Below are 22,821 nucleotides of genomic sequence, written 5' to 3'. Positions count from 1 at the left end.
GACAAAATTTGGTGAAAAACTGATAAAAATCGGTGAAATATTGCACAATTTATTTATTTTTCAACTGAAAATGCAAACGCGCTCCATTGGACACCACGGAAAAGCGAGGGAATTTGAAATTGGAATTTTGAGAATTGCTTTAAAATCGCTGAAAATTACTGAAATTTCTCTGAAAACAGACGAAAAATAATGAAAAACTTGAAAATAATTAATTTAAACCAATTTTCCACAAAAAAATCAAGAAAACCGACTGAAAATTAGCTGAAAACATCTTATAGGGTACTGTAAGAAAGTTTTGAGGGGTACGGTATTTTTTTAAATATTTTTAATGATTTTGATGATTTTCGGTGGATTTCGGTGATTTTTCTGAATTTTAGATGCGAAAAAATGCGAAATTTATGGGTTTTACGACTGAAAATCAGTTTTTCTCGATTTTTTCGGCTCTTTGACCAAAAAAACTGAGAAATCGTTTGAGTCTCGCCACGAAAACAGTTTTCCCCCAATTTTTGGGGGAAAATTTTGAGATTTCTGCAATCAGCTCATTGAGACCTTCAAAATGAGTATAATCACGGCTAGGTTTGAAGCGAATCGGGTCTCACCACGAAAACTACAGTAACCGGAATTCTCGGTTACTGTAGAATTCGTGGTGAGACCCGAATCAGTCGGAATATAGGCGTGTGGGTACTTTTCTGAAAGCTGGGAACGAGCTGAGAGTGGTGGTAAGAATAAAAAGTTGGGATTTCTTGTTTTTCACTAAATTTTTTGTTGATTCCTTCAATCTTTGTCTATTTTCTTGGATTTTTTTCGTTTTTTTTCAAATTTTCCCACCAAAAACCAGTTTTTCCTAACTTTTCTCACACTTAAGGCGACGCAAGACACTCCAACAACCAATAATGCAAGCGCGCTCCACGGCCACATTGTCTGCGTCTCTCGAGCGAGAGAGTGTTTCGTAAGTGTTCACCTCCATTGTTTCATTGATTTTTGATTGTTATCGACGACGATTTTGATGTTTTTCGGGAAGAAAACACGAAATTTTTTATATTTTTGATGTCTTAAAAAGCTGAAAATATTTATTTTTTCATTTTTATTTTTTTTCATCATTTCCAGATCTCTCAACAAAGGGTATACACGAGTTCTACTCAATTTGTTGTCGGGTTTCTTGTATCCATACGCTAAGTGAGTCATTTTTATCGATTTTTCAGATTTTCAGCCAGCGATGCACCATTTATGTGGTTTTTGTGTGGAAAATTTTGGAAAATTCTAGAAATTATGCTTCTGACATTGTTAATTGTAATTTTTGTATCGAATTATTCAAAAAAATTTGAGAAAATCAATAAAAACCGCAGAAACAGCGGAAATAGTTGACCGATGCACCATGTAGTCGGACACTGGTGAAAAATCTTAGATTTTAAGAGATTTTCATGGTTTTTGACTGATTTTTATCGATTTTTGATCTGAAACTTGAATTCTCTGGCTAAACACACCTGAAAATTTAAAAAATTCAATAAAAAACCAATGATAACCACTTGAACCGTGTTAAATGTGGGTCGATGCGCCATAAAATGACCCAAAATGAATTTCGGGCATTATTGAGCAATTTGGACGTTTTTTTGTATAAATTTCAACTTTTCGGTTGAAAAAATCAGAATTTTCTGTCTAAAAACATCTAAAAACCAAGAAAAATTGTCAAAAACCACCAAAAATACGTAAATCTGGAGCGATGCACCATAAATTGACATTTTTGAGAAAACGACCGTCTGGAGTAAATTTTTAGGCGCTTTTAAGCGATTTTTGTCTTAAAAGTTGAAATTTCCACACAGAAACCTTCTAAAACCTTATAAATCCATGAAAACGTCCGTAACCTTATAATTTTTTCAAACCACACATTTATCTGCTAAAAATCACTAAAATTCGCCTGAAAACTGTCCGAAACGGTTCACATCCCGTTCATGTTCATCGGAGGCTAAAAACTGAAATTTTCTTAAATATTGAAACAGAAAACCCCGAAAAATCACACAAAAGTTGTCAAAAACCAATAAACCCCTGGCGGATGTGGATCGATGCACCATAAAACTACCCGCTAGACGGTTTTTGTGGATTTCTTATTGATTTTTCGATTTAAAATTAGTATTTTCTGACTAAAACTACCAAAAATGGCATTTCTGAGAAAATAGACATCTAGGGTGCATTTTTGTGGTTTTGAAGCAATTTTTAACCTAAAAACTAAAACGTTTTACGCAGAAATCTGCTGAAACCCAAAAATTTCACAAAAAACCGACCAAAACCACCAAAAATGCAAATAACGTGGCCCGATGCACCATGAAGTGGCATTACTGAGAAAACATCGGTTTAGAGTAAATTCTTGGTGGTTTTTGATCAACGTTTAGTTTGAAAAACCTATAATTTTTCCTTAAACGCCAAATTTAACCTCCAAAAATAACCAGACAAAAATTTGCATGAGAATTGACCAAAATGGACGAAAACCTTAACAAAAACCTCCGAAAACACGTAGAATGGGATCCGATGCACCATAAAATGGCACTTTTAAGAAAACGACCTTTCGGAGTGTATTTTTGGGGGTTTTTGAGCAATTTTTAACCAAAAAATTCCACCTAAAAACGTCGGAAACCCTTTAATTTTCAATCACTAAAATGCGCATGAAAATTGTCCAAAACCACCAAAAATTCACTCTAAACTGACGTTTTTTCAGAAATGCCATGTTATGGTGCATTGCACCCCATTCAACGTATTTGTGGTTGTTTTAGACAACTTTTTTTGGTTTTGAAGTGTTTTTAGTCGAAAAATTTGGTTTTTTCAACCGAAAAACCCAAAAAAATCCACCTAAAAACGTCGGAAACCCTTTAATTTTCCCTAAAAATCACTAAAATTCGCATGAAAATTGTCCGAAACGCTAAAAAAAACGCTCCGCCCACTCCCATGTCCATGTCTCCTAATCCCCTCCGCTTCAACCTCTAACCCATTGTTTTCAGATATCACTCACTCACTCACTGACTGAAATTCAGTCTGAAAATATACACACACGAATTACAGCAGAATTGGGTGCTGTCTGTCTTCCGAAAAGAGTCCAGCGGAGAAATCGAAGCCGCCGGACGAGATAATGGCATTTCACGAGTATCCTGTCACTCAGGACTATCGGATTAGTCGAAAGGTACGGGTTACTGTAGCTGTGGGGGTCGTACTGTAGTTTCCGTGGGTACTGTAGATGAGAGGATTACTGTAGCTTGGGGAGGAGGAGGTTACTGTACCAAGGATTGGTTACTGTAGCTCTGAGGAGGGTTACTGTAGTTTCCGTGGAAAGGGGAGTACTGTAGCTAAGGGATGGGTACTGTAGTTTCAACTTTACGGGGGGTACTGTAGGTGTGGGGTACTGTAGTTTCGGCGGGGAAGGGGGTACTGTAGCTGAGGGATGGGTACTGTAGCTCTAAGGAGGGTTGCTGTAGTTTCCGTGGAAAGGGGGGGGGGTACTGTAGCTGAGGGATGGGTACTGTAGTTTCAACTTTACGGGGGGTACTGTAGGTGTGGGTACTGTAGATGAGAGGGTTACTGTAGCTTGGGGAGGAGGTACTGTAATTCGAGCCATGCGCCTTGAAACTAAGAGTTACTGTATGAGAAAACGTTGAAAATGGCTCCAGATGTCGATTATGTAGACATCCGGACAAACAGAGAGACATACAGACAGACAGACATCTTAAAACTCAAAAAATCGGAACTTTTTTGCGTGTTTACGGGAATTTTGGACATCCGGACAGGCAGACGCGCTGACAGACAAAAATTCTGGACATCCGGACATCCAGACACACAGACAGACTTCTCAAAACTGCAAAAATCAGGGTTTTTGCGTGAAAAAGCTTTTTTTGCGTTTTTGGACATCCGGACGAAAAAGAAAAAGAAAAAAAAAACGATTTTTTTTTAGGAAAATCTGAAATTTTTGTGCTTTGTGCTAGAAATTCGGACACAGATGGACATCTGGACATCCGGACACACAGACAGACAGATAGTCATAAATGATGGACATCCGGACACCCGGACGCACAGACAGACGTCTCGAAACTTCAAAAATCAAGTTTTTTGCTTAAAAATCAAAAATCTTTGACTTTTTTTTGCGTTTTTGGACATCCGGATGCTATGGACACACCGACAGACATAAATGCTGGACAAAATTGAGCTTTTTCAACGATTTTTGAACTGTTTTATGTCAAAAAGTGCGAGATTTTGGACATCTGGACACACATACACACAGACAGACGCTTTTTTATGAAGTTTTGAGCAATTTTACATTGGAAAATACGAAAAAAAACAAAAATTTTGCATCAAAAATGGTGAAAAATTGAGGTTTTCGGACATCCGGACGCGATGGACACACAGATAGACTTTTTAAAATCTAAAAAATTGCTTTTTTTTCTAAAAAATCACGTTTTTTTGCTTAATAATCGGACTTTTTTGCGTTTTCACTGGGATTTTGAACATCCGGACGCTACGGACGCACAGACAGACATCCGGACTTATTGGATACACAGACAGACATACATGGTGGACATCCGGACATTCTGACAGACAGACAAACTTATAAAAATCGTTAAAAATCGCATTTTTTGGCTTAATAATCGGACTTTTTTGCGTTTTCATGGGGATTTTGGACATCCGGACGCTACGGACACACAGACAGACATTTTCCATCTCAAAAAACTTAATTTTTCATCAAAAAACCGTCAAAATTTGCAGGTTCTCGGTGTGGGAATCAACGGAAAAGTGGTCGAATGCGAGAATCGTGCAACCCAGGAGAAATATGCTCTGAAAGTGCTCCGAGACACTGAAAAAGCGCGTCGAGAGGTGGAATTACACGTGATGGCATCCGGACATCCCCATATTGTCTCCATTCACGACGTCTACAAGAATTCGTATAACGGAGTCGATTGTCTTTTGGTTGTGATGGAGAATATGAAGGGCGGCGAACTGTTTGCGCGGATTCAGGAGAGAGGGCAGAAGGCGTTCACGGAACGGGAAGCCGCTGGAATTGTCAATGAGATTTGCTCGGCAGTGGCACATTTGCATCGGATGAGCATCGCTCATCGCGATTTGAAACCAGAGAATTTGCTTTATTGGTGAGTCTAGAAGATTCTGATTATTTTCCAAAAAAAATTATAGAAAATCATCCAGAAATAAAAAAGTTATGGAGTTTCGAAACTTTTTGAAAGTTTTCGAAACTTTTCACATCAGAGGGGTACTGTAGTTTTTGTGGTAGACATCTGAAACAAAGAAGTAAAAAATCGGCATCGTTCGCACCTAAAATCACCGAATTATGTGAAAATCCGACAAAGTTATGGATTTTCGAAACTTTTCGAATTTTTCAAAATTTTGATATCGTGATAACTCCGCCCATTTTCATCCAATTTCGAAACTTTTAACATTTTCAAATTCAGCGTGTTGAAAGCTTTCAGAAAAGTACCCACAAGCCTACATTCCGACCAAATCAGGTCCTACCACGAAAACGACAGTACCCCCAAAACGGATTACTGTAGTTTTCGCGTCGAGACCCAACTTGCTTTAAACCTAGTCATGATTATACTCATTTGAAGCGTCTTGACAAGCTGAATTCGAATATGATAATAAAATGATGAAAAAATACTGTCTTGGCAGAAAAAGCTTAGAAAATTTCCGAAAAAATGTGTTTTTCGTGGTGAGACCCAGAGAAAATTGATGCCTTATTATTTTCATAAAAAATTCAGGTTGCTAGCTGCTATTTGAATAAAACACCAACAAAAACAGGCACAAACTTGAAAAGTTACAGATTTTCGAAACGTTTCGAAAATTTTTGGAAAATCGAAAACTACCGTAACTCTTTCAATTTTTATCCAAAATGCATAAAACTTTGAATTCCGAAATTCTGGCCTCACAGCGGTTCAGAAAAGTACCCACAAGCCCCGGTTGCCACCACTTTGGGTCCCACCACGAAAACTACAGTAACCCCGTCGTAAATCGTGTCGAGACCCAATTTTCTCAGAATATAGGCTTGTGAGTACTTTTTTGAAAGCTCTTGATCTCCTGAATCCGAATTCCATATTTTCAGCACGCCAGCCGCCAGTGCCGCTCTGAAACTCACAGATTTCGGTTTCGCTAAGAAGACTGATGAATCAGAGCCTCAAGGACTCAAAACCGCCTGCTTCACACCGTATTATTGTGCTCCAGAAGTTCTCGGAACCGAGAAATACGACAAATCTTGTGATCTATGGTCGGTCGGTGTCATTATGTACATTTTGTAAGTTTTGATCTACAAATTTTTTTGATCTACCCGAAAAATGTCTATTTTTGTATTTTTAGACTCTGTGGCTACCCACCATTCTACTCGCAACACGGACAACCAATGTCGCCAGGAATGAAGGCGAAAATCAAGTCGGGGCAGTACACTTTCCCGAGTCCCGAATGGGATTGTGTCTCGGAAGCTGGTAAGTGGGCGGGGTCTAATTTTTTGGGGTCGAAAATGTGAAATTAGAATTAAGTTCGTCGAGACGGTTCAGAAAAGTATAATCATGACTAGGATTGAGAAAAGTTGGGTCTCGACGCGAAAACTACAGTAACCCATTTTAGGGGTACTGTAGTTTTCGTGGTGGGACCCAAAGTGATTGGAATAACGGCTTGTGGGTACTTTTCTGGAAGCTCTTGACTCGCTCAAAATGAAAATAACAATGAAATTCGAAAAATGTATAATTGAAAGAAAATATCTATCAATTTTCAGTTTTTTAGGTGTTTACAAGTCAAGACCTTCTTGTTTTCCTATTTTTATTGTTATATTCAAATTCAGCATGTCAAGACGCTTCAAATGAGTATAATCATGACTAAGTTTGAAGCAAGTCGGGTCTCGACGCGAAAACTACAGTAATCCGTTTTGGGGGTACTGTAGTTTTCGTGGTGGGATCCAAAGTAGTCAGAACCAGGGCTTGTGGGTACTTATCTGAAAGCTCTCGACGAGCTGAAACTGAATATGTTATAAAATTTTTGTGAAAATCGGCATTTTTCAAAATTTGGGTTCAGACATGAAAAATTTTGAAAATTTATAGTTTTTCATCGATTTTTCATCAATTTTCTACCATTTTCCATCTAATTTTTGTCTTATTCCAGCCAAGGATTTGATCCGAAAACTGCTCCGCACCGAGCCCACAGAACGTATCACAATCGAGCAAACCATGGAGCACAAGTGGATTTCTCACTATCGCAAAGTGCCAGACACGCCTCTGTTCACCAGTTCGAATCTTTGTGAGCAAAAAGAGCAATGGGTCGATGTGCAAGACGAGATGGAGGCGACGTTGGCGTCGATGCGAGTCGGACCAGAAAATATTCAGATTAAGAGTCTCGGAGACTCGAATAACAAGTTGCTGGCGAAGAGGAGAAAAGGCGGTGCTAGTCCGGTGGGTATTTCTGTAATATATAGACGATTTTGGTCATTTTCCAAAAAAATTATGCAAAATCACCCAAAAATAAGAAAGTTATGGAATTTCGAAACTTTTCGAAAAATTTCATTAATTTGATGTCGTGATAACTCCGCCCATTTTTATCCAATCTCTGGAATTTTAACATTTTTGAATTTAACTCATCGAGAGCTTTCAGAAAAGTACCCACAAGCCTATATTCCAATGACTTTGGGTCCCACCACGAAAACTACAGTAACCCTCGTAAATCGTGTCGAGACCCAACTTGCTTCGAATCTAGTCATGATTATATTCATTTGAAGCGTCTTGACATGCTGGATTTGGATACACTAACAAAAAAAAGAAAAATACTGTCTTAACAGGAAAATTTTGGAAAATTGTGTTTTTCGTGGTGAGACCTAGAACAAATCGATGCTAAGTTGGTCTAAATTAATTTTTTTGTATAAAACTCTGGTTATTAACTGTTATTTGAGCCTAACACCAACAAAATCAAAGCAAAGCCAAAAAATTACAGATTTTCGAAAACTTTCGAAAACTTTCGAAAACTTTCGAATTTTCGAAAATCGAAAATTACTAAAACTACCGTAACTTTCCCCATTTTTACCTAAAATGCACAAAATTTTGATTATCGAAGTTGTGTCTTCACAGCGGTTCAGAAAAATACCCACAAGCCTATGTAGGGTCCAACCACGAAAACTACAGTAACCGGGAATTTCGAAAGTTTTGAAACCGCTGTTACTTTGTCAGTTTTGACGCATTTTGTCTGAAAATTATAGATTTGGATTCAGGAAATTGAGAGCTTTCAGAAAAGTACCTACAAGCCATGGTTTGTAGCATTTTGGGTCTCGCAACGAAATCTCAAAAACTACAGTAACCCAAAAAATTCAGTTTTCGTGTCGAGACCCAATTCACTGCAAACCTAGGCTTGTGGGTACTTTTCTGAACCGTCTTAATCTCCTTAATCCAAATTTCGTAGTTTAAAAAATTTAGGATAATACCCCATTGAGAAAAAAGACAAAATATGATTTCTGAATTTTTAGAAAGACGAACCAATGGACGACATCAAAGAGGAGAAGGATGAGGAGGAAGAGAGAATGTTGTCTTAGAGATCAAATCAAAAAATCAATAATTTCTGTCCCCAATCCAATCGAAAAAGGCTCCAAAAATGTGATTTCCAAAGCGTTTCTTTCTAATCAAAGTGATTTTTTTTTTCAATTTTTTAAAGATTTTTAGGGTAATTTTGGGTGAAAAATCCGGTTTTTCGACTCAAAAAACTGTTAAAAACACATTTTTCCACCCAAAATACCCCAAAAATCTTACTTTTCTGATATTTTTCACACAGGTCAAAACGTTGTAACCTTATTCTCTCAGTTTATGACCCCACCTTGTTATTTGTTCCAGAAAATTCCATATTTTCTAGTATTATTCATACCCCCCAATTAACTAATTAACTAATTTTCTAGAATTTCCCTTTCGTCGAAAACGTTTTGTATTTTTGTCTCTTTCACACTCTGTTTCACACAAACTCTGTTTTTCACACTCTTTCTCACATTTGACGCAATGAATTTTATATTTCAGTGAAAAATCGCAACAATCTTTGATTTTCAGTCAAAAATTCGGATTCACCACCCCTTTTTACCCCTATCCAGACGGTTTTCACGCAATTCTCGAATTCTGTGCATTTTGTCGTCACGGTGTTTGGTGTTTGCACACAATCGGCGCTACAGTAACCCAAAAAACACAAAATGAGAGATAGAGACGCAGAAAAATGGGGATACGGGTAGTTTTTGATGGGGAATCCAAATATGACATTACTTTTCAACAGTTGTGAAATTTTGACCGCTAATCGACAGTTTGGGGATACGGGTAGTTTTTGATGGGGAATTCGAATTTGAAGTTAGTTTTTGAAAATTGTGAAATTTTGACTGCTAATCGGCAGTTTTAAGACCTTCAAAACTTATTTTCTGTATAAAAACGTGTTCCAGCCTCAATTTCCATATGAAATTTGAATTTGCCACCTATTTTTACCCCTATCCGAATAGTTTTCACTCGATTTTTGAAATCTGTGCATTTTTTCGTCGGGGTGTTCGGTGTTTGCACACAATCGGCGCTACAGTAACCCAAAAAACACAAAATGAGAGATAGAGACGCAGAAAAATGGGGATTGGGGTAGTTTTTGATGGGGAATCCAAATATGACATTACTTTTCAACAGTTGTGAAATTTTGACCGCTAATCGACAGTTTTTAAGATCTTCAAAACTTATTTTCTGTGTAAAAACGTGTTCCAGCCTCAATTTCCATATGAAATTTGAGTTTGCCACCTATTTTTACCCCTATCCAAATGGTCTTCACCCGATTTTCGAATTCTGTGCATTTTGTCGTCGGGGTGTTCGGTGTCTGCACACAATCGTTGCTACAGTAACCCAAAAAACCCAAAATGAGAGATAGAGACGCAGAAAAATGGGGATACGGGTAGTTTTTGATGGGGAATCCGAATTTGAGCTTAGTTTTCTAGTGTAAATCGGTTTGAGTCTGAAAAAAACGGGTGTAAAGATCGAAAAATCATCAAACCATCAAAATATACCTTTCTGACTCGATTTCTCACATGTTTTATTGTTTTTGTTCCGATTTTTGCTACAAAAGTTGTATTTTCCTCATACGTCACAAAATCTTCTTAAAAACCAAAAATATAAAGAAAAATATGAATATGTGAACCGGAAATTTGCAAGAACTCATGTTTTTTTGAGTCAATTTCTATGGTTAGTCATTCAAAAAAAAAGAGATTATTTTTTCTCTCGTGAGTGTGTGCTAGACACTTTTTTATTACCCATTTCCTGGATTTTATGATGATGATGATAGTGAGGAGATGCAGATCTGGAAAAAAGAAAATTGACTCATTCTTTACTTTTGAAAATCTAGCAAATTAGGCTGATAGACACTACTAAACACATTTAAAAAATCTAAAGCGCATCGAAGGTGCGCCAGTTTTTTAACGTTTTTTTGCCATCATTTTCAGAAAGGTATATTTCGATCTTTACACTCATTTTTTGAGATTTACACCGTCAAAATTATTGTCAAATTCGAATTCCCCATCAAAAACTACCAGTATTCCCATTTTTCTGCGTCTCTATCTCTCATTTTGTGTTTTTTGGGTTACTGTAGCGCCGATTGTGTGCAAACACCGAACACACCGACGACAAAATGCACAGAATTCAAAAATTGTGGGAAAACCGTGTAGATAGGGGTAAAAAGGGGTGAAGAGTTTGAATTTAACATGGAAAATGTGTTTACAGCACGTTTTCATACAGAAAAAAGTTTTACACGCTCAAAACCTGCCGAGTGGCAATGAAATTTCTACAATTTTCAAAAACTAATGTCAAATTCGAATTCCCCATGCAAAACTACCCGTATCCCCATTTTTCTGCGTCTCTATCTCTCATTTTGTGTTTTTTGGGTTACTGTAGTGCCGATTGTGTGTAGACACCGAACACACCGACGACAAAATGCACAGAATTCGAAAATTGAGTGAAAACTGTCTGGATAAGGGTAAAAAGGGGTGGGGAATCTGAATTTCGCATTGAAAACGCCTAAAAACATTGCTTTCACATACATAGGATTTCAAAATTGTGTGTTGAAAATTTATGACTAATTGACTAATTAAGTTATTTGATATAATTATGTACGTAGTCTGGTCATATAATCAGTCTTCACCCAAATTTTCCCACAGAGATCCCTATCAGTCTTGGTTCTCGCGTATCCATATCCAAATCCAGCTGTGACGTATAACATACATATTCTCTTTTATTTTTCTTCATCTTTTTGTAGTTCTAATCCTTCTTTTTTTTATTTAATCCTCTTCCCATCTATCTTTGATATGTTTTACTGATTGTCACATTTTTTTAAAAAAAGTTTTTTGGTTTAGAAATGGAAAAATCCGGTTTCCGATCTGATTTTTTTGAGAAAAACGCGGAAAAATCTTTCACGGTGGATCGGCGAGTTTTTGGTAGTTTTTAGTCGTTTTTAGATGATTTTCACATTTGAAAATAGCATTTTGAGCGGATTTCAATGTTAAAACATCAAAAAATCAGTTTTTTTGGCTCCATCCACCAGTTATATGGTGCATCGGCGGGGTTTTGCATGTATTTTAGTGATTGCTGACAATTTTTGAAATTTGTCGGTATGAAAAGGCGGATATTTCAAAAATTATGTTTTTTTGCCCCGCCCGATGGGATTTTTGTGGATTTTAGTGGTCTTTACGTAAAAAATACGCTTTTTTAGGGGGCGGAGCTTGGTTTTTTTTGTTGATAAAATCGCGTATTCAACTTCAACGTGCTATATTTCGCTAGGGGAGAGTCCCACTAAAAAGTTGTCTACTACAAAAATGTGTAAAATTCAATTCTCTACATTTTTCCATTTTAAAATTCTCAAAAATCTTCATTCCTCACCGAGAAAACTTGATAATAGCATCCCCGAGAGAGGGAGAGAGACGCAGAGCACTCTCGCTTCTCTGCGTCTCTTCTCACCTTCAAACGTTTGTAACTCCGCGGGGAAGGGAGATATTAAAAAATGGTCAACTACAAAAATGTAGAGCATGAAAAGGGCTATGTGGTGGATATAAATTTGTGTAAGGTGGGATGACCTAGAAAACCGAAAAATTGGGAAAACTAGTCCGCAAGCCAAAAATTGTTCAAAAGTGCTTGAATCGCTCAAAATCGCCAAAAAACCGAAGTTTTTCAAAAACTGATTAAGCTTATATTAGAAATGGGTCCCCCTAAATCAAACTAGATCAAATCAATCAATTTTAAGGTTTTAAATTCGATTTAAGCATGAAAATCACAAAATTTCACCCTGGAAAACACGAAAAACACGAATTAGCGGCTTGGCTGGTGCGCCTTCGACGCGTTTCAAAAACACTCGAATTTGAGGGGATAGCGTTGATAGAAATGCGGTTTTTTTGGGTTTTTTGATGAATTTGAAGGTTTAAAATTTGATTTGATAGAAATCCCTCGAATCCAGTATTTATCAAAACACCCTCCAGCAGACTTGTCAAAAATCGGGCCGGGCCGGGCCAAAATTTTTCCTGATTTCAAAAAATGGGAACCCGTTTTTACCAAATTTTATTTGAAATTTTTCGAAAAAATAGAGTAAAAATGCTTAAATTATCATACATATTCACATTTTTCCTAAAATTTCAAAAAATTTCCAAAAAAAAATCAAAAACTCAAAATGTTTCAAGAGAGCCGGGCCAAAATTTTTCCTGATTTCGGCCCGGCCCGTGATAAGTCTGCCCTCCATTCATTTTTCCCCCATGTGCCCTCCCCGTTCCCCACCTTTCCCCACGTAATCCATCTTCTTCTCCCCTCGTCCTTCATCAAAATCCCTTCACACAATAAATCAACCCTACACAGGTGACCCCCTTTTCTCTCTAATCCTCTTGTGCTCATTGAGCCGCGCCAAGCTCCGCCCCCTTTAGCTGCTTCTCCTCCTCCTCTCGGCTCTCGTCTTGCTTCGTATCCATTTCGTCCCATGGGAGTTTTTGATTTCTTAGCATATAAGCGCGCACTTTTTGACCTCCCCCCTAACACTCGGGGACCCCTTTTAGGGAACAAAAACACCCATATCTATTTCCATGAGGAAGAAAAGGAAGGAAGGAGGCTATAGTTATATAGCCTTAGGACTAGGAGGAAGAGGATATGTGTGAGAGGGGGCACAAGAGTCAATTGTCTCTTTTCTTTTTCTCTTTCGTCTGAGAAAATGTTACATATACATAGGAGGAGAGTCTTTTCTTCCTTTTTTCTTGTTTAGTTAGTTGAGTTAGGTTTTTGGGTGAAGTGTGACACAGAGCAGTGTTCTGGATAATTAGTTTTTTGTTGGAATCGTCACGTGGGCTCAATTTTCTCCATTCCTGGAGGCGGTTAACAATATGTGAAAATAGTTTTAGAAATCCGATAAAATCGCGGTCAAAAATGAAGTTTTGCTGACCGTTTGAGACATTTTTGAAAGTTGGTCCAAGTGGAGTTTAAACCCAAACGGTTTGGATCATAACTTTATCAGTTTTGACCGCATCTTCGAGATTTTTACACCATTAGAAAGCTCTCGTTTTTCTCTATCGGACTGTACTAATCTAAAAAAATTCTGCCTGAGAATGAAGTTTTAGTGACAATTCCATCATTTTCCAAATTTGGTCCAAGTGGAGTCTAGACTAAAGGTTTGGATCATAATTTCATCAGTTTTGACCGCATCTCCAAGATTTTTATACCATAAAAAAGCCCGCATTTTTCTCTATCGGACTGTACTAATCTCAAATAATTCTGTCTAAAAATAAAGTTGTAGTGACAATTTTAAAAGATTTTTTTCCGCCTAGAAGATATCTGCTTGAAAAATTTGTTTGTCAACTCGAATTTATTGATATTTTTGAGGTTTTTTTGCTGGAAAACTATCAATTTGTACCAGAAACGGCAAAAATTCAACCATTTTTGAGGATTTTTATAACAAAATAAGGGAAAAATCGTCATGATAATGTTTTGTTGCATTTTGCATCATTTTTTAATATTATGAGAAGATAATCTTCTTTTTCTTGGATGACTAACTATAGAAATTGACTCCACAACTTCTTATTTTTGCTCTTTTTCTATGCTTTTTGGAGGGTTTTGTGACGTAGGAGAGGACTAATACATATTTTTGGACTATAAATACAATTTTCAGCTTTTTCCTTTTGAAACTAATCTTTCTTTCCTATCTCTCTCTCTCTCTCACGCCTACATATATAAGTATTGATATCAGTTTGTGAGAAATGTTGAGCCTGGCTTCACAAGACATGTAATTAGGCGGCAGAGCATGAAATTTCTCATTCAAAAGTGCAAATTCTCTTTTCTTTTCATTCATTCCTTTTTTAGTTAGACACGTGATATATATCCAGCAGCTGCATTTCTTTTATTTCCTTTAATTATGTATAAACCCATGGAGGTTCGGAAATTTATGTGTTTTGGATTAAAAAAATGAAGTACTTTTTATTATATTTTCGAAAAACTCAAAAAAATCCAGAAAAATCCAAAAAAAACCAGAAAAAACGACTTGAAATAGTCAAAATCTCAAAAAAACCGATTGGTGGCCTAGAAATCCTAAACTAGGCCACCAATCGCAAAATTTTTAAAACGATATTATTCAACATGACGAGAGCTTTCAAAAAAGTACCCACAAGCCTATAGTCCGACCACTTTGGGTCCCACCACGAAAACTACAGTAACCGCCGTAAATCGTGGCGAGACCCAAATCGCTCAGAATATAGGCTTGTGGGTACTTTTCTGAAAGCTGAGAATGAGCTTAATCCAAAAATCTATTTTTCAAATTGTTTGAAGTCAATTTGAGAGAGATACGGTAGATTTTGAAAAATTCAGATTTTCGAAAATTTTCGAAAATCCATAACTTCGCCGGATTTTGATATTTTTTGGCGATTTTGGGTGCAAATGACGCGAAATTTGTTCTTCTTTTTGTAAAAAACAGTTCCGAGCTACAAAAACCTTCGTGTAGTCCTCTCGGACAAGATTTATGTTCTTATTTTTGGTTCTGAAAGTTCTAGTTTTCCAGAAAATTTTCAATTTTTCAATTTTTCCCCAACCTCTTGTTTTCCTTTTTCTACTTCTTTTTTTCCCACACAATTTATTCTTTTTCTCCTTTAAAATTCACTAACAACTTAGTCCCATGACACTCTCCCAGTTTTCTTTCTTATTGCTTTTTTCTTTTTTTCTTTTTTTCTTTTTCCCGCGCAAACGAAAGTGTAAATCCAGAGAAATCCGAATGTAGATCAAAAATACATGTCCAAATTTAATATATTAGATTGCTCTTTCTCCTTTTTTATGCTTTCGTCACCGTGTTAATCCTGACAAAAAAATCCGAAAAAAAATTTTTTGGCCAAAAAAAAAATTTTTACCTCCATGGGTATATACAAATTTTTTTTTACTTCTTCACTCACCAATGTTCTCTAATTTATTTATTTTTATTTATTTATTAAATTTTCCTTAATTTCAGCATATCAATCATTATTTCCGATGCGATTAATATCAGTTTTCTGCGTCGCCCTCGTCTTCAGTTGTTGGGGAGCACAGGAGTCGGAAGGTATGTGGTTTAAAAAAGGGGCGGAGCTTATTTTGGAAAGTTTTAATTATTGTTTCTGAATTCAGGAGGCTGAGAGCTTTCAGAAAAGTATAGTCATGATTGGGTTTGGAAAATTTTGGAAAAAAAAATTTTTTTTTGGGTCTCGACGCGAAAAATAAAATTTTTGGATTTTCTGTTTAAAAACGAGATTTTCAGACTGAAAAAGTTATCCAAACAATTTTTTCAGTTAATTCAAACGTTTTGCTTTTCTATGCACCCAAAATTAGCAAAGTCTGGCAAAATTTCGAAAAGGTATAGATTTTCGAAATTTTTCGAAAATCGGGGTACTGTAGATTCTGTTGTGGAGCCCGAAACTATTTTTCACAGTAAGAAAAACTAATTCCGCATCATTTGCTCCTAAAATCACCAAATTATGTCAATATCCGGCAAAGTTATGGATTTTCGAAAATTTTCGAAAATTTTTGAAATGATGGATTTGTCTGTAACTCAGTCAGTTCTAGCTCAAATTCAATTATTTTTATATTTTCAGATTCAGCTCGTTGCCAGCTTTCAGAAAAGTACCCACATGCCTATACTCTGTTCAAATTGGGTCTCACCACGAAAATGACAGGTTACTGTAGTTTTCGTGGCGGGACCCAAATCGCTCAGAATATAGGCTTGTGGGTACTTTTCTGAAAGCTGAAAACAAGTTGAATTCAATAAAACTGTAAAAATTGGGAGAAAAGGGTCTTGTCACGAAAATTTCCCGAAAGTAAAAAAATCTCTTCAACATCACATTACGTATTTTTATTTTTATTCCATTTTTTTGTGCAAAAACGTTAAAAAAAGTGAAAATTTGTTTTTTCCGGCTTCTCCTTTTTCCCATTTCCTGGCCGATGAAGGGTTTCTATGGTGATTCATTCTTTCTATTCTTTGTGCTCCGAAGAGGAAAAAAAAGAAATTGAAAAATAAAAAATAAAATTTTTTCTTTGCTGTGTAAAAACGGAAAGAGTTGGTTTTAAAAAGTGAAAAATATAAATCCGGGGACCCCCCCCCCCAAAATCCAAAATTAGGAAAATTTAAAAAATTTTCAACAAAATTTCCAAAATTTTGAGCTCCATATCGAGATATTTTGAAAACTTTTGAGATTTTGGCCACAAAACCCAAAATTTCAAGTTTTTCCTAAATATGTCGATATGGGGCTCAAAATTTTGGAAATTTTGTAAAGAATCCAAAAATACAGCTCATTTTTCCCGCAATTGAGAAAAATCACGCAAAAATTCTAATTGAAAGTTTTCAGTTGGTGGCCTAGAAACCCCCAAGTTCTTGATTTCTAGGCCACCACACTTCAACTAAATATCAGATTCAAATTTTCCGTTAAATTTCCAGAATTTTGAGGCCCATATCGACCCGATTTGGTAAATATTGAAATTTTGGGTCTGGTGGCCTAGAAAATGCATTTCCTAGGCCACGAGACCCAAAAATTCAAATTACTCCGAAATATGTCGAAAGGGGGCTTAAAATTTAGAAAATTTATTGGGGAATCCAAAAATACAACTCATTTTTCCCGCAATTGAGAAAAATCACGCAAAAATTCAAATTGACTATATATGAATTTCCAGCTGGGGCCTAGAAATCCCTGGATTTTATTTTCTAGGCCACCACACTTTAAATAAATATCAAATTCAAATTTTCCGTAAAATTCGCAAAATTTTGAGATCTATGTTGACATATTTTGGACGAATTTCGGTTTGGTGGCCTAGAAAATTCATTTTCTAGGCCACCAGACCCAAAATTTCAAGTTTTTCCTAAATATGTCGATATAGGGCTCAAAATTTTGGAATTTTTGTGAAGAATCTAAATCTGATATTAATTTTGAGTGTAGTGGCCTAGAAAGTGAGATCCACGGGTTTCTAGGCCATGAGTTTTTAGAATTTTTAGAAAAATTTTTTTTTCGAAATTTGTGCGATTCTTTTTTCTTTTTTTTTGCTCCCGGAAGTAGTCATAAAGTTAGAAAATGCTCTTCTTCTCTATTTTCTCTATCCGTTTACAACTCTCCGTACTCATTTCAATGAGTAAATTTAATTAAACATTTGTATGTCCTTCTCTCTCTTTTTCCCCTTCTCATGAATTATTCACATGAGAAAATACTAGTGAAAATAGTTTGAAAAAAAGTTGAAAAAGAAGGGAGAAAATAGAAAATTACACGTTTCAAACATTTTTTTCTCCGTTAAAAAGTGGAAAAATGGGGAAAAAATGGAAAAAAATGAGATTGGGGGATCATTAAAAATGTGAAACTTAACTAGAAGTTGGAAAAAATGCAAAAAAAAAAAACTCTAAAAAATCCAGAAAAAACCAGAAAAAAACCAGAAAAAACGACTTGAAATAGTCAAAATCTCAAAAAAACTACTTGGTGGCCTAGAAAACCCAAACTAGGCCACCAATCCCAAATTTTTTGGAAACCATAGTGTTCAGCACATTTCTAGCTTTCAGAAAAGTACCCACACGCCTAGATTCCAATCACTTTGAGTCCTGCCACGAAAACTACAGTAACCGCCGTAGATCGTGTTGAGACCCAAATCGCTCAGAATATAGGCTTGTGGGTACTTTTCTGAAAGCTAGAAATGTGCTGAATCTGAAAATGTAATATTCACTAAATGTAAACTAGAAATGACTAAGTTACAGACAAATCAATCATTCTGTAAATTTTCGACATTTTTCGAAAATCCACAACTTTGTTGGATTTTGACATAATTTGATGATTTTGGGTGCAAACGACGCAGAATTTGTTCTTCTGACTGTGAAAAATTGTTGCACTATCAAAACTACAGTACCCCTCATTCCCCCGTCTCCTTCAAAATGAGAAATGGGTTACTGTAGTTTTCGTGGTGGAACCCAATATAAACAGAGCATAGGCGTGTGGGTACTTTTCTAAAAGCTGGAAATGAGCTGAGTTCAAATTTTTAAATATGAAATTATAAATATGAACATCATTTCAAAAACTTCAACAAAAAAATTTCAAAATTATTTTTTCAAACAAAAAAAAAACTTTATGACACCAACTCATCTCAGTCAATCATTTTTATTTCCACTCTCTTTATCTCTTCTTTTCAACATTTTTTTGCTCTTCATGGCTCCAGAAGCCTAAGATTCTTTAGTATGTCAGCTGTTAGTGATCATCTTCATCATCATTTCCTCTTTTCTCCCCCCGCCGCCCGAATGAAAAAGTGTAAACGAAAGAAAAATAGAGATTGGAGGGAAAATGGGTTTTTGATTTATTGACAAAGTGGGGGACTTTTCAAAAAAAACTTTTTTTTTTGAAAATTTAAAAAATGTGGGACCAAAAACATTTTTTTGAAGGATGAGATTGTATTAAATAGAAATTTCTGATAAATGTTATAGATCCAAACGTCAAAAATGTGAAATCAAATGTAGATCAAAAATCTAAAGTCAAAAAAACAGGCTAAAACAAGAATTATACTCCAAATACTCGAGATGGCCTAACTTTCCAAATTTTGAGTTTTCTAGGCCATGACTATATTCATTGTGTAGATCAATCGCAGGGCTACATTTTTGTAGTTGACCATTTTTTTGATATCTCCCCTCCCCGCAGAGTTACAGACGTTTGAAGGAGAGAAGAGACGCAGAGAAACGAGAGTGCTCTCGTTTCTCTGCGTCTCTCCCACTCGGATGCTATTATCAAGTTTTCTCAGTGAGAAATAAAGATTTTTGAGAATTAAAAAAAGTAAAAATGTAGAGAATTGAATTTTACACACTTTTGTAGTTGACAATTTCTTAGTTGGACTCATTTCTAGCGAAATATAGCGCTTTGAAATCTTAAAAACGCTATAACTCCCAAAAACCCGATTATACAAAAAAGTGTGCAACTACAAAAATGTGTAAAATTAAATTCTCTATATTTCTTCATTTTAAAATTCTTAAAAATCTATATTTCTCACCGAGAAAACTTAATAATAGTCTCCCCTGGTGAGAGAGGGAGAGACGCAGAGAAACGAGATCACTCTCGCTTCTCTGCGTCTCTTCTCACCTTCAAACGTCTGTAACTCCGCGGGGAGTGGTCGAATCAAAAAATGGTCAACTACAAAAATGTACCCCTGCTTTTGATCTACACAATGAATGTAGTCATGGCCTAGAAAACTCAAAATTTGGAAAGTTAGGCCATCTCGAGTTTTTGGACTATACTTTTCGTGTCGAGACCCTTTTTAGCCTGTTTTTTTCGATTCTCAATTTTTGATCTACATTTAATTTTACATTTTCAAACATTTTTACATCCGGATACACCTAGAAATCTGATAGGCAACCGGGAAGTAAAATTTTCGAAAAAACATTTTTTTCGAAAAAATGAAATTTGATCTTTTTCTGATTTTTGTGTTGTAAGAACATGTTCCTTGTCATGTCACTTTTGATTGGGGGCCCTAAAAAAAGAAAAAAAAATTTTGGCGGGAAATTTGATTTTCCCCGTATTGAGGGAAACATCTCCTGACGAGGTGAAATTGAATCAGGGAAAAGGCAGTCAAGTGCAATGGAATTGTATATATAAGAAAGTGTATATATGTAGATCAAATTTCACAGAAAAAAGGGACTAAAAAATAATTAAAATATCACCAAAAAAAATTTGAAAAATTTTTTTTTTTGATATTTTTTTTTGTTGGGATTTTTAAGCCAAAATCAATTTTTTAAGTAAATGAAATTGTAGATCAAACATTCATCAATTTTTTCAGGATTTATCCCAAAAAAAGTGATCAAAAAGCCGCCGGCTATCGACGACTCGGCATTCCATAGGCGACGAGCGCTGGATTCGGAGGACGGGGGGCAGGTTATTGCGGATCCGGACGCCGATGGAGACCCACATGGGAGGTAATGAATAAAAAATTTAAATTCGGGAGATTGAGAGCTTTTAGAAAAGTATAATCATGCCTATATTCGGTTCTCTTTGAGTCCCACCACGAAAACTACAGTAACCCCGGGGTGGTTTTTGAGTTACTGTAGTCCGGAGGGACATCTAAACTGATTAAAATTGCAATAATTGTATTTAGCTCACTAAGACGCTTCGAATGAGTATAATCATGCCTGGGTTTGCAAACTTTTTTGAAAATTTGAATTTTGGGTCTCGCCACGAAAACTCAAAAATCGCTGTATCTTGACCCCTGATTTACGTTCTTCAATGATTTTTATATTTTTAGAATCAGCTCGTCAAGGCGCTTCAAATGAGTATAATCATGACCACTTTTGGAAAATTTTCTTTTTTTCACATTTTTTGGGTCCCACCACGAAAACCTGCTAGGGTACTGTAGGAAATTTTATTTTATGATAGTTGTGTTCAGCTCATCAAGAGCTTTCAGAAAAGTACCCACAAGCCTAGTTTTGGAGTGATTCGGGTCTTGACACGATTTACGAGGGGTACTGTAGTTTTTTCGTGGTGGGACCCAATTTTGTCAAAACCCGGGCTTGGGGGTCTTTTTTGAAAGCTCGTGTTATCCTAAATCCACATTTTTCATTTTTTCAAAATTTGCGTCAAAACTGACAAAGTTACAGCGATTTCAAAAATTTTCAAATTCCGGGTTACTGTAGTTTTCGTGGTGAGACCCGATTCATTCCAAACCTAGTCATGATTATACTCATTCGAAGCGTCTTGACGAGCTGATTTCAAATCTGTTAACAAATATTTTCCTGAGTCAAACCCCACATATTTTCCCTCGAGATTTTCATTTTCAGACTTGCGACGTGGATTCGATCTCATGCTAGACACCATATACCTCTCAAACATCCACACACCAGAATAGACGTCTTCATATCCGCCGGGTTGTATCAGATTGTGGATTTGGTAAGTTTTGGTACTACAGTAACCCAAAAAAACCTGTAGATCAAAATTTTCAGGACCAACGCAACAATTTGGCTACAGTATCCGCCTACTTTGATGTTCATTGGAATGACGATTTTATCAAATGGAAACCCGAGATTTTCGGAGGAATCGAACGAATATTTGTGCCGATTAAATGGATATGGAAACCCGAATTTTATATGTATCACTCGGTGTATGGAAGGGTCCCAGATTATGCGATGGATGCGTCCGCCGAGTTGCATTTCAATGGTAGATCAGAAATTTTATAAAAATCGGATTCAGCATGACGAGAGCTTTCAGAAAAGTACCCACATGCCTATATTTTGAATAAATTGGGTCCCACCGCGAAAACTACAGTAACCCTCATAAATCGTGTCGAGACCCAAATCTTCCCGAACCTAGGCGTGTGGGTACTTTTCTGAAAGCTCTCTACCTCCTGAATTCAAAAATTAAAGTTTTGGGATTTAAAAATTAAATTTTGAGGCAAAAATTTCGAGGCAGAAAACATCGCGGCTCCCATGAAAAGATTTTTGAGTTCTATATGGTTCGAAATGTTTTCACCTAAAAATTCACGTGATTTTCATTATTCTCAGCTGAAAATCATTGAAAAACATCAAAAAATGGCAAAATTGCAGATTTTCAAGATTTTTAGAAAATTTTCGAAAATTCACGAAAAATGTTTTTGTCTGTAATTCAGTCACTTTTTAGCCAAAATCAACAAAACTGATTTTGTTGAATTTAGCATGACGAGAGCTTTCAGAAAAGTACCCACATGCCTATATTCCAATTACTTTGGGTCCCACGACGAAAACTACAGTACCCCTCGTAAATCGTGTCGAGACCCAATTCTTTCAGAATATATGCTTGTGGGTACTTTTCTGAAAGCTCTCGACGCGCTGAGCCTGAAAATATAAGATTTAATGAATTTGAACTCAAACTGACTGAATTACAAACAAATCAAACAATTTCGAAAATTTTCGAAAATCCATAACTTTGTCGGATTTTGACATATTTTGGTAATTTTGGGTTTAAACGACGCAAAATTAATTTTTCTTACTGTGAAAAACAATTGCAAATTAACTGGTACGGTAATCCTTTAAACAATGTTTTTTTTTAATTCATTGATTAAAAAATTTTAATTCAACAAAAAAAATTTTCAACATTTTTTTTTGAATTTTTTAAAGATTTCTATCATATTTCAGGTCGTGTCCGTATGTTTGTCTCCATTGCTTCCAAATCCTTCTGTCCAATCAATTTCAAGCGATTCCCATTCGACTCGCAGACTTGCTCTTTTTCGGTGAGTACACTTTTTCTTTTTTCCCGCCAAAAAAATTTTCAAATTTTTTCTCAAATATTTATTATTATTATTTATTATTGTCCACGCAACCCTCGTCAAACAAATAATGAAAGGGAAAAAA

General features: G+C 36.0%; 2 protein-coding genes across 2 annotated transcripts; both read left to right on the top strand.

Annotated features, from left to right (window-relative positions):
* Positions 1–893: 893 nt before the first annotated feature.
* Positions 894–8,551, top strand: GCK72_015742 (uncharacterized protein; the record flags this gene model as incomplete). The annotated part of the gene is made up of 8 exons (XM_053731101.1): positions 894–949; positions 1,108–1,176; positions 3,052–3,169; positions 4,744–5,123; positions 6,089–6,277; positions 6,340–6,464; positions 7,138–7,424; positions 8,486–8,551. The coding sequence occupies 8 exons, from the start codon at positions 894–896 to the stop codon at positions 8,549–8,551; spliced, it is 1,290 nt and encodes a 429-aa protein (XP_053585873.1).
* Positions 8,552–15,494: 6,943 nt separating this feature from the next.
* Positions 15,495–21,672, top strand: GCK72_015741 (uncharacterized protein; the record flags this gene model as incomplete). The annotated part of the gene is made up of 5 exons (XM_053731100.1): positions 15,495–15,561; positions 16,091–16,171; positions 20,283–20,418; positions 21,277–21,385; positions 21,439–21,672. 5 exons carry the CDS (start codon positions 15,495–15,497, stop codon positions 21,670–21,672), a joined length of 627 nt encoding a protein of 208 aa, XP_053585872.1.
* Between the last annotated feature and the right edge of the window lie 1,149 nt (positions 21,673–22,821).

The sequence above is a fragment of the Caenorhabditis remanei genome, chromosome IV (assembly GCF_010183535.1).
Source record: "Caenorhabditis remanei strain PX506 chromosome IV, whole genome shotgun sequence".
Taxonomy (NCBI): domain Eukaryota; kingdom Metazoa; phylum Nematoda; class Chromadorea; order Rhabditida; family Rhabditidae; genus Caenorhabditis; species Caenorhabditis remanei.
This window is presented reverse-complemented; position numbering and strand designations above follow the sequence as displayed.